Source organism: Miscanthus floridulus, chromosome 14 (assembly GCF_019320115.1).
Source record: "Miscanthus floridulus cultivar M001 chromosome 14, ASM1932011v1, whole genome shotgun sequence".
NCBI lineage: Eukaryota > Viridiplantae > Streptophyta > Magnoliopsida > Poales > Poaceae > Miscanthus > Miscanthus floridulus.
Genome location: NC_089593.1, coordinates 88240661 through 88253545, shown reverse-complemented (window position 1 = coordinate 88253545; position 12885 = coordinate 88240661). Strand labels below are relative to the sequence as shown.

Sequence of the window (12885 nt, the reverse complement as noted above, 5' to 3'; positions counted from 1 at the left end):
ATACAGTTCACTAAGGCAACTGGTGAACACATTGCACACCATATTGATTTTTTGGCTTTGTTGGATGATGGTGTCACAAAAAGCAGATGATTGTTGGCTGATCTCCTCTTTGAGGAGGACTACACTCTATGCTTGCTTATTGATACTTGCTTTCAAACACCTCTCTTGTCCTTCCATACACTTCTAGTTTGCTTCCTGACTGACAACTAGCCTAGCAAGTATTTGTCCAAGCTCTAACGGTTGTTGTACGGACAGTGGAGGTGGTGCCTGCTTGGCTAACATCTCTGTAGTAGGTGGAACATCATCCATCTCTTTGTCAGCCACACCACCAGAGGATGACCCTCCCTCATCATGGTCGTCTAATGTAGGGTCACGATAGACACTATCATTGGAGTCTAAATCTTGCATTCGTATATTCAAGATTCCTCCAATTCTAGACTAGTGCTCTGCCTGTTCTAGGGCTACATCCACCATTTTGTGTCTTTCTCTGTCCTATATGGGTAACATCTCTTGAGGGGGCCTAAGGGCATGTTGTTGACAACGACGATCGTCCGGACTTGCTGGCATGTGAGTCATAACCTCACAGGTCGAATCGTTGTACAGCGGCCCATTTCGTTCAGCCAATCATGCATAGCAGATAGCTAATGATGTGAGGGTACACATGCTGCCATCTAGTACTGATAGCGTTAGCTATCACTTCCTTGATCTTAGACAGGAAAAAGTGTAAGAAGTCAAACTGCTTGCTTTTCCATATTGATAGTAGTAGCCACTGCTGCAATCTCTGGATGCAGACTGTTCAGTGTACGCAAGGAGCCATTGGTGAAGGGCTCCAAGAAGAGCGGTCGAATCTCCTGGTCTATAGGAAAAGTAGCTCTAGCCCCACTACGACGCGAAGGAAGAGCATCTTCATAGACTATCTAGTGGAGCTTCCTGTCTGAAGTGTCAACCCTAAGGAGTTGTTGTAGGTGGTTATAGTACAATCGCTCTAGCCGACCATCAAGCATAAAACCAATGAAGTCATGCTCAGGACAAATCCACACTATTGCATAGAACTAACACACCTAGCTTATCACAATTCGATCAACCTCACTGAAAAGGTGAACAAAGCCTAGGAAGTGCTCAAAGAGGGGCCGGATGGGTATACCAGCTGCTCTCTCAAGCTCATCCCAATGAACTATCCTTTGGTCTACTAGTGCCATCCCTCTAGCATAGTAGCTCCTAAAGAAACTCTCTTGAGTCATAGTCCAAAACTCTTTTTTTGTGCTAGGATCTTTGGGTAGTGGAAACCAGAACTCAATATCGTAGAACCTGATGCTCCGTGTCTTCTTTGAGCTGAAATACAAAAAGTCATAGCACTGAACCTCTTTCTTTCCCTCAATATAACTACTCCTTGTACCACCATTGGCAGACATTAAACCTCCTTGACTGCTCCTCGTACTACCATTGGCAGACATCAAATTACCTCCTCGACTGCTCCTCGTACCACAAATTGTGGTACACATTGAAACTCCACAAGTCTTAGTGCGCCAATAAGTAACTACAGATTGGATCCAGGAAGGTGCAGAGTGACTAGTCTGGTTTTTGAAGTGGAACTCAGTCATGAGATGTAGTTGTTCCTCAGTGAACTCCTCCCTGAGATGCATTTTAGCACTCTCCTCACGCTGTCACTGTTGGTGGGCCATATGAGTGTGCCTGTGAGAATTCTCAGACTCTAAGGCTAGCATAGCTTTGGTTGCTTCTTCCTCTACTTCTCAGATACTGTTTGATTTCCGTTGCCTCTTCTTAGGCTATGGTGGTGCTTGTTCATCTACTTCTAGGATATTGTGAGCCTTCCTCTAGGTCTTTTTGGGCAATGGTGGTGCCGATTCCTCTACTTCTCAAAGAATGTTTTCCTACCTCTAGCTCTCTCTGCGATGTGGTAGTTCTGGCTGCTTTACTTTAACTCGCGTCAACTGCAACAATAAAAAAAATTACACATGTGTTTCATCAAACACAATACATTCATGAAGAAAAAAAGAGGAGATCGTAGACTCACCGTGTCGAGGCAAGAAGGTGATCTCGACTGGTTTCCTCGCAGGAGGAGTGGTGCGCTGATGGATTGTGGCATGGTAGATCACCTCGGCATTGTAGATCCCTATGACATGGAAGGATCTAGGCAAGAGGTTTCTCGGTGTGCACCTATGTGGAAGGAGGGGGATGCGGGGAGGCGATGCAGGGTGGGTGGTGCCAGATGGGGCGAAGGCGATGGAAACAGCACACAGAAGAGGAAAAGTTGGGTACTCTTGATCTTAAAGTTGGGTACTGAGAGAATGCCTTTAATTAGCAGCGAACTTTCCCACGTGCCGTGTAATTGCATCACCGACACATAAACCCTGTCAAGGAGTCACCGTCCACCAAAACTTGGGGGATTAATATTGGTGATCCAATGGTTAATACACATATTAGTGTATTATATATCATCATCATCATTATCATATTGTATAAAATTTGATTTTGGGTGAAAATGAAATCCATGCGCCTAGCAGTGCCGCTAACACGCACCTAAAATTTAGATCCCTCTCTTTTGCCCTCCTCACGTAAATTGGTTTACCACATCATCGATTTTAGACAAGGGTATTTGTGATATTGTGATGGCTACATAAAAGCTCAAGGAGTCACCGTCTTCGCCTCCATCTCAATTCTCAAGCCAGACTAGCCGCACCGTCTCTTCTCCCACTCCAAAGCCTAGCACCCTCTACCACCCCGATCAGAACCCTAGCTAGGCACATCAGCATAGAAGCTTGACTCCCTCTCAACTCTCTAGCCACACCCTCTCTCATACCTTTCCAAACCCTAGCTAGAGCCAAAGTCGGATCTGATCCCCTTTGTCGATAGCAGGTCCACTGTCGGCAAAAGGATCGCCATTAGCGGTAGCACAGGCCGGATCTAGACCCCTACATCAGCACCTGTCATGACCATGCATAGTGTCATCATTAATGACCACCACACTAGATCTGCTACCCCTTCGTTGATGCCAACTGCACCACTTCTGCAACTAGGATGGCAAGAGGGCCATATCGACGACGCAGCGTAGCTAGGAAAAGGAAGAGGTACCCAAATTCCTTTTATGATGCCTGATGTATTCTAGTGGTTGAACCTGGGATATGTAGATAGTGATGGGGTTACATGTTTCTTAGTTGATTGTAGTTCATATGTGCTTTATTCGAGTAATAGCTTCCGTATAAGCTGTAGTTCTCATGTACTTTATTCAAGTAATGGCTTCCGTATAAGCTATAGTTTAGGTGCCTAATTTGCATCCTCCTGCTCTGTTTTGTTGGCATTCGGTACAAGGTTAACTCAATAAATGCCTTTGTAATCTACATGTTGACATCTGGAATATCTTCCTAAAGTAGGGGAGCATGTTTAGGATATGGTGATATAGATACAGATTTAGAAGAGTCAGTACCCCTTACAATTGAGATTCTTGTTCTATCTTGTCAAGTTGGGATGGGAGAGAGGTTGGTTTAGGTAGCGGTGCAATTCAATTCTTTGCTTTGTGGATAGCAATGCAATTTTTACATGCTTGCCGCTTAAGTTTATTTCTTCAATTTTAGGCTGTGGGTTGAACAAGCCATAGAGAAGTCCTTGCCAGCATGGCAAAAGGCAGCACTGATATGGGTCCTAGTGGATGGCAATCCAAGAGAGTGAAGCCAACTAGTCCAGCAGAGTTGTAGGATCTTGGAGTTCCAGCTAGGTCCAAAAGTCAGCACGCACAAGGTGAACAAAACCCTGTGAGGGACTGGTCACGTGAAGATGACCTTAGCCATGCCGAAGAGGAGACTCCACCACCCCACCTATAGAATGACCAAACTAGCGAAGGTTGGTATTACCTTAGACATGTCTAGAAATCAAGTCACACTATTTCATATCCATGTTACTTTTCTAACAATATGAATGTATGAAAATCGTGTAGTACCATTACAAAGAAGAGCGAGGAAGTCGAGGCAAGCAACTAAGGGAGTTTTGCTTCACAAAACCACCCAATCAATGGGAACAAGGATGCCCATCTTGGTTGTCTAGGGAAACAAAAGGCCACATGATCCATTGCAAGCTGCCAAGTTTGCCTTAGAGGTAGGTGTAGTAGTCAGGTCTCAAGTACCAATTCTCCCACACTAGAAACATTACAAGCGACATATCGAATATCTCGATGGATTTGTGGCCAAGCTATCTATAAGTATGTATATCCTCTATTGACATTCAACTCTACCTTGACAAACTTAGTAATGGATTTAATTTGCATTGACACTTCTACAGTTGAGGCAGGCCATTGACGACAATGATGAAGCAACAAGAGAAGCATGCATGATTGTATTCTAGTTTGTTATATGGCTAACACGGTATAGGTTCAAGTCATCCTACTTCAACGGCATCCCTATTGATAAAATTAGAAAGACCTCTCCTATGTCTTGCATAAATGACGCACAGTGGTGGGCACTGTTGACATCTGTGGAGGCACACAGAGACAAAATCCGCAAGCGCATGGGTATCAAAGTAGTTTTCACCCGAAGTATTATCGAGTATCGTATCCATAGGGGAACATGTGTATGTCGTCTAATGATTCTTATGGTTATGACCCTATGCAAAGCAAGGCTTATGATTCTAATGTTTAATTTGGAACGTCGTTTAGACGGTAAAGCACTGCTAATAGATTCTCTACCGATGCGACTATAGTCCTACTAATTTAAGAACCTGCTCAGTTCGGTGTGGACTACAAAGGATAGACGGGGTTGTCACCTCCCGCTGCTACCATGCAACCAAGAAACAGGGAGCAAATATAGGTAGCCGATAGCCTAAGCACCATGCTTATGCTAATGATAACTACTCTAACCTAGAGATCTAACAAGGACTAGAGCACTCAAAAGAACTGTGAACCCGTGAACAAAAGAGCACAAAACTTACTCTAAGCAGAAATCAATTACCAGACGTATCTCAGATGTAGACTTGGAGAAGCCAAGATCCACCAAAGTAAAAGCCGTAGAGGTAGCACCGACAGGCCAACACTTTCTCCAAACTCTTCCCTCACTCTCTAACTCAATATTTTTATTTACAAGATTAGATCATATAAAGGACTAATCTTCTCTTCATGTCCTTATCCTGACGAGGAGGATATGAATTAGGGTTTTAGGATGGCTCCACGGAGGGGGTAGGGGCTTCTATATATGGGAACGCCTGGCACCCTCCCCTCTTAGTTAGCCTCATTGGTACTAAACTTTCCACCATATCTCATTAATCCCGCAGCTCATGATGCAGAGTTTTTCTTTTATTTGCGAAATTTATATCTTTTCATTCTGAGCTTCAAATATAGCAAATAATATATCCATTTTGATCAGCTCAACGAGCTCTTCGAAATGGTGCACTCTAATTCACCATTTGAGATAATCTTTTTCTATGAAAAAATAAATATCCTATGAGACAAGTGAGAGAACCAAAACTAGTGGAACTTGTTAGAATCAAACCCTATAACTATGTTTGGTGATGGCATTAAGTATATATATAGGTTATGTTGACGGTTTATAATTGGTGTTAACGACCGTCAACAAGCTCCCCCACACTTGACCTTTGCTAGTCCCTAAGCAAAGCTACACATGAACAATGGATTAGGAGTTGTATCAATGTTTTCATTCCTCAAAAGTACACATATGTTCAAATAAGGATTCTCCTCTAGATTAGAATAAACTGATTTGACTTTTAAACTTACCCATATTACCTTCAACCATGCGGCTTATTAGCCTTCACTTGGGTCTTGAGCAATTGAAAGATAGAACGATCAAGTCAAGCACTATGTCTCAAGTTCTTTGTTCCACCATTGTTCTAGAAGTTTTATAAGTTTTCAAAATAAAACTCAGAGATTCCATTGTATGACACTCTCAAGTCTCTCAATATATGTGATATTTGTGGATCCTCACCAAGGCAATAATGATGTTATGCCTCTCTTCCTACCACTAAGGCTTTATGTGGAGTTCATAGGTAGGGAGAAAACTAGAACATACTTGCAATGCATATATTGTAAATTTAAACAACGAATCCAAAGAGAGTTGAGTAATACAATCAAATCAAGATGTGCATGTGTGTGGATATATGAGGTGGATATATGTGGTGGCTAACCTAATTTTACTTTGCTCCTTGAAAACATATATCTCTCTTGAAACTTGGAAATATTTTTGCGAGAGAAGAGAGACTATCTTATTCATCTCTTCTTTTTTAGGCGGGCATCTGAGTACCTATTGTTTTCAATATCTTGGACACTTGTCCATTTTTCTTTGGAAAACTAGCACATTGCATAATCCAAAACTAGCACATTACATAATCCAAAAGACATCCTGCGATAAGCATATGTTCCATAGGGACAAGTAAAAGTAGTTTTGCTTTGGTCATCAGGATGGATCGAGATTTGATGATAACAGAATACCCATCAAGGAAACAAAAGAAAGAATGCTTTGCAAGCCATTCCAACATCTCATCGATGAAGGATAACAGGAAGTTATCTTTCTTTGTTGCCTTGTTAAGTTTCCAGTAACCAATGCACATCCGCCATCCTATGACTGTTCATTGTGGTATTAATTCATCTTTTTCATTTTTTTACCATAGTCATGCCCTCTTTCTTTGGTACAACTTGTATCGGGCTTACCCACTCATTATAAGACATGGGATAGATTATACCTACATGCATAAGTTTCAAAACCTCTTTCTTAACAACTTCTCTCATTGCATTGGTAAGCCTACGTTGGGGCTCCCTAGAAGGTGGATATGCTAGATCTATGGGAATGCGATGGGTGCAAAGGGCAAGACTAATCCCTTGAGGTCTTCAAGTGAGTAACCGAAGGCAAAGCGATGCTTTTGTAAAATGGTAAGGAGTTGGAGGGTCTCATCCTTAGAGAGTTTATCACTAAGAGTCACAGGAGACTCCCTATTGTTGTTTAGAAAAGCGTATTTCAAATCTAAAGGAAGGGGTTTGAGCACAATGGGGGTTTTGGCGGCTCTTGAGTCTCATCTAGAGGGAAAGGATCTTGTGGTTCTTCTTCATCTTGGATGAAATCCTGGGCGTCTTCTTCGAGGTCTTTGTTGAAAGCTTCCAAGAGAGATGCTGCCATATTCTCCTCCATTGGATCTTGCTCGGGACTCATCTCTATCTTAACATGTAATGAGCGAGTGATGGGAATACAAAGGTTTAGGCTTTTCCCGAGACTTACATTTATACTCCCTGTGGGGGTATTAACCCCTATACCCTTACGGCTAAGCTTGGGCCAGCCCGGATCGATGGGTCCGGTCCATCTGAAAGACGACATGCGGCCCAACCAACCTGGTTGGAGTCCCGTGCAAGGAGTCAAGGTGGATTTGGCGATCAAGCAGGATCCTAGTCGGTTAGAATAGGAATCCTTATCCGGCCACATATGGCAATTGTAACTGACTAGGATTAGTTTCTAGATCTGTAACCCTGCCCCCCGGACTATATAAGGTGGGCAGGGGATCCCTCTAAAAAACATCTCTCATTGACATACAGCAATACAAATCAGACGCAGGATATAGGTATTACGCCTTCTTGACGGCCGAACCTGGATAAAACCTCGTGTTCGTCTTGCGTCACCGTCTTGTTTGTGGCTTGCGCATCTGTCTACCGACAATCTACTACCTTGGGCATACCCCAAGGTAGATTGCCGACCATATTTCATTGATAGTGGCGCACCAGGTAGGGGGTGTGCGTACTGCTCTCCAAGCAAACAAGATGGTCATCTCCTCTGGCTCCATGGCTACGCCAAGCGGCCTCACGTTCACCGTCGGCCAGATCACATGGATCACCGGCTCCGACGACTTCGTCGCCATGACCACGGAGAAGGCGTGGATTCAGTCTACGCCGACCACTACTTCCCCTGCATCGGCTATGGCTCTGACCACGACGGATATGGCTCCGACCACGATGGATACGGCTCCGACCATGACGGATACGGCTCCGACCATGATGGATCTGGCTCCGACCATGGTACATCTGGCTCCGACCACGCCTACATCGTCTTCAGCCACACCGACAACCCGTCATCCACTTCCCCGCTACAAAGGGAAGCAGATCAATAACACCGACCTGTTCGATTCCATCGATCGGTTCGGCATCAAACTCGCTGAAACCCTAGCTCTGGTAAGTACGATTCAAAGTCAACCCAATGAGCAGGTAACCGCTTCCCACAACAGATCTACCCAACCAGCTCGGGCTAGTCATCCTACACAACTTGGTACAGATCTCGTGGTCATATCTACTCCTGAGGGGCGCTCCGCTCGTCGCCGGCCAGTCTTCGCGACGGGTCTTCAACTCTCTGAGTACGAAGCCTTGACGGAGAGACACTAGGCCCAGCCCTACGGCCTATGAAACGCTGCCTCTAGCTATGCGTATAACTTACAACGCCGCTTGGATCTGTGTCCTATACACCGACCTCAGCCGAAGCCACGCAACTTCATCAACATGGTCCGGATTGAAGATTATCAAGAAGGATCCGTCCACACAGTCCGAGAGGGTGACTCTAGCTCCTCGTCTGGCATCGCATCTAATGCATCAGTCCACACCGAGCTTCAGCATCACATATATGAAGGCGTCAAATACGATCTGGATCTCCTAGACCACGCCCTGGGTTTCCCCAATTTCCGTCTTTCCCGCCAAGATGAGGGGATTTGATCCATGTTGTCAGCAATGACGAGCCGCCCACAGTTGGCGAAACAGAACAAGAAAGAACTGCTCACGAAGCATGCAAAATCGACCGGTTTAATCGCCGACAGATCGAAGCTGAAGCAGACCAGGAGGCACAACACATAAGGGTCCAGCCATGCGACCTCAACAATGCTTTCGACAGGGTGGGGGACAAACAAGTCTTCAAGACTCCAAGCACCAACGTAGCCGTCGCCATGGCGACAATGCAGCGGCTACCCAACACTCCCGAGACCTAGGCAGTTCGTGACGACATACAAGCTTATCTGACGGCTGCCATGGCTCAGACCACAGAGATGATGAATCAAGCCCGGGCTCCATCCGTTTTAGTCGAATCAAGCCACAGCCACCAATACTCAAGTCACTCACAGCCACTCAACCAACATGGCTCGCGCAACAACAACCCATCGAACAACCGTCAAGGCGGAAACGGTGGTCATGATGGTGGTCGGGACGACAACCGCCGCCGGGAGGATAACCGCCACGACGTTCGAGATGACAACCACCGAGATAACTATGACAATCGCCATGATAACCACGGTCGTAGGGCTAATCCAGATGGCAATTGAGATCGCCGCGATGGCAATAACGATCTCCGCCATTACCTTGGTGGACGTGATCTGCGCGCTCGCATCAACCAGAGAGCCAATGATCGTGCATCCCATGAAAGCTATCGCTGTATGGAATATGACACTGCCCACGGCCCGTCGGGTTTAAAGCAGTTTACTCCACACCTTCGCCAAGTCATATGGCCCAAAAATTTCAAACTCGAAAAACTTCAAAAGTACGACAGCAAGGAAAACCCCAAATTATGGGTCATGCTCTATGAGACCGCGTGCAGATCAGCCATGGCAGACGAACACGTCATGTCTAACTATTTTCCAGTCGCTGTTGGCCATGCAGATCACCAATGGCTGGTCAGCTTGCCTACAAACTATTTTGACTCTTGGCAGGAGCTTAAGCAGGCCTTCATCGACAATTTCATCACTACTTGTGAACAACCCGGCAACAAGTACGATCTGCAATGGATCCGAGATCGGAAAGACGAACCACTGCGCGAGTACGTTCGGCGTTTCTCGGAAATGCGCATCAAGGTCCCATCAATCTCTGACAATGAGGCAATCGAGGCTTTCGTCACTGGCCTCCGCTTCCATGACGCCCTAAGAGACAAGCTCCTCCACAAGAGACCTGAATCAGTCACAGCGCTCCTGGCCACCGCCAAGAAATACGTGGATGCCGACGATGCTAAAAAGATAATTATTGAAGAAGCAGCAAGGGTTCCACGTTCCGACCACCCCCCACACCGTGACGATTACCGCGGCAGTCATGGTCAGAACGATAATTTTGACCGCCGCAACCAGCGCAACGACTCCCGCAACAACCGTGACCAACGTAATCAGCGGCATAACCGCCGTGACGATTACAGGAGCAAGCGTGCTCGGGAAGATGACGGCGAGGTCAATACCGTTAAAAAGGGGGCGGACATCGTAACTACGAAGACAACTATGCCAAAGCATTGAAGGGGCCCTGCTAGCTCCATCCTAAGTCGAACCATACCATGGAGAATTGCCGCGTCCTCAAGACTATCTACACACGTCAACAGGCTCCAGATACGTCCGACAAGCCTAACAACGTAGGGGAACAGCGCAACAAAGATAACGACGACGACAATGCAGACCCTCGTCATAAATACGTCAAGCCAACTGATTGCGTGCACACCATCATCGGCGGCAAGGTGTCCATTGAGACCAAACCAGAATGCAAGCTGCTCGCCCGCGCTTGCTTGAACGTGGCAAACACCGACAACCTTCTCACTGATCCGCGGCTCCCTCCGTGGTCTCACCGTGAAATCTACTTTAGCAGGAAGGACCAATGGGCCACCATACCTAAGCCAGGGCGTTTTCTCCTGGTCCTCGATCCTTGTATCAACAAGGTTCAGTTCAACAGGGTACTTATCGACGGCGGCAGCTCCATCGATATACTATTCAAGAACAGCCTGCCTGCCCTAAAAATAGCCCAGGCGGACCTCAAGCCGTACGAGGCACAGTTCTGGGGCGTTCTCCCCGGATAGAGCTCTACACCTCTCGGGCAGATCACGTTACCTATGCAATTTGGGACTCCGGACCACTTCTGCACCGACTACGTCAACTTCGTGGTTGCTGACTTTGACGGCACCTACCATGCTATTCTTGGTCGACCGTCGCTCACCAAGTTCATGGCCATACCTCATTACAGGTATCTGGTGCTCAAGATGCTTACCAACAAAGGAGTTCTAACCCTCAGGGGCAATGTATACGCAGCTTATACCTGCGAGGACGATAGCTTCAAAATAGCAGAGGCCCATGACCTCTCTATTTGCATGGCCGAGACTGTGCTCGACGCTAAGAAGACCTTAGCTGACCACCTGGAGATTCCAGACCTCGAGACTCCATGCAAGAACATCAAGTCAAAGGAGCACAAGGTGATCCAGTTGGTCGACGGCGACTCCAGCAAAACGGCCCTTATCGGGGCCAACCTGGATCCCAAATAGGAAGATGCGCTCGTCGGGTTCTTGAGGAACAACGTGGATGTGTTCGCATGGAAACCTACCAACATGCCTGGTGTACCTCGGAACTTGATCGAGCACTCCTTAAATGTCAACAGCAAGGCCAAACCTATCAAGCAGAAGCTACGACAGTTCGCTCACGACAAAAAGGAGGCGATTAGGGTAGAAGTGACACGGCTTTTGGCAGCCGGATTTATCAAAGAAGTGTATCATCCGAAATGGTTAGCCAACCTGGTTCTTGTACGCAAAAAGAATAATGAATGGAGAATGTGCGTTGATTACACTGATCTCAACAAACACTGCCCTAAGGACCCCTTCGGCTTACCTCGCATAGACAAGGTCGTAGATTCAACCGCTGGTTGCGAGCTCCTTTCCTTTCTCGATTGCTACTCTGGTTATCACCAGATCACTCTCAAAAAGGACGATCAGATCAAGACATCTTTTATCACGCCTTTCGGCACCTACTGCTACACGACTATGTCGTTCAGGCTCAAGAACGTCAGGGCTACATACCAACGTGCCATTCAGGCCTGCCTCGTAGGCGAGATAAAAGATGACCTTGTAGAGGCCTATGTGGATGATGTAGTTGTTAAAACCAAGGAAGCACATATCCTTGTTGACAACCTAGAACGTACCTTCGTGGCCCTCAATACATTCTAATGGAAGTTAAACCCTAAGAAGTGCATCTTTGGTGTTCCTTCTGGTATATTGCTAGGCAACGTCGTCAGTTACGATGGCATACGCCCTAATCCAGAGAAAGTCAAAGCTGTCTTAGACATGAAGCCCCCCAAAAAGGTGAAAGATGTCCAGAAGCTTACCAGATGCATGGCTACTCTAAGCCGTTTCATATCAAGATTAGGAGAAAAAGGACTACCGTTCTTCAAGCTGCTCAAAGCATCCGAGAAGTTTGAGTGGTCGGAGGAAGCAGACGCTGCCTTCACGCAGCTGAAACAATACCTCATGTCACCTCCAGTCCTTACTGCTCCCAGAGAAGACGAAACTCTCCTACTTTACATTGCAGCAACCAATCGGGTGGTCTCCACTACCATGGTGGTCGAGCGTGATGAGCCAGGCCATGCCTATAAGGTACAGCGGTCAATTTATTTCATCAGTGAGGTACTCAATGAATCCAAGACCAGGTACCCACAGATTCAGAAATTGCTCTATGCCATACTGATAACATCCCGAAAGTTGAGACATTACTTTGATGGATATCATGTGGTGGTCATGACCGAGTACCCTTTGGGGGACATCATTCGTAGTAAGGATGCAAACGGGCGCATCGTCAAATGGGCAATGGAGCTATGCCCCTTCTCCTTGGAATTTGCAAGCTGTACTACAAACAAGTCTCAGGCACTCGTCGATTTCATCGTCGAGTGGACAGACTTAAGCACGCCTACCTCTCCGGGATCCGACGAATATTGGACGATGTACTTTGATGGCTCTCTCAACATTGATGGTGTGGGAGCAGGGGTCCTTTTTGTATCACCATCCAAGGAGTAGCTCCGGTACATCCTCAGGATTTATTTCCCGGCATCTAATAACGCCGCCGAATATGAAGCATGTCTGCATGGTTTATGAATTGTGGTTGAGCTTGGTGTTAAACGTC

The 12885-nt window shown here is 46.3% G+C and overlaps 1 protein-coding gene across 1 annotated transcript; it reads left to right on the top strand.

Moving 5' to 3' along the window:
• The first annotated feature begins 10946 nt into the window (after positions 1-10946).
• Positions 10947-11261, top strand: LOC136503933 (uncharacterized). The gene has a single exon (XM_066498852.1). The coding sequence runs from the start codon at positions 10947-10949 to the stop codon at positions 11259-11261; it is 315 nt and encodes a 104-aa protein (XP_066354949.1).
• The last annotated feature ends 1624 nt before the right edge of the window (positions 11262-12885 follow it).

What these genes read in the sequence shown, in the direction of transcription:
- LOC136503933 (XM_066498852.1), top strand. Translation starts at nt 10,947, where the DNA reads ATGGCCATACCTCATTACAGGTATCTGGTGCTCAAGATGCTTACCAAC.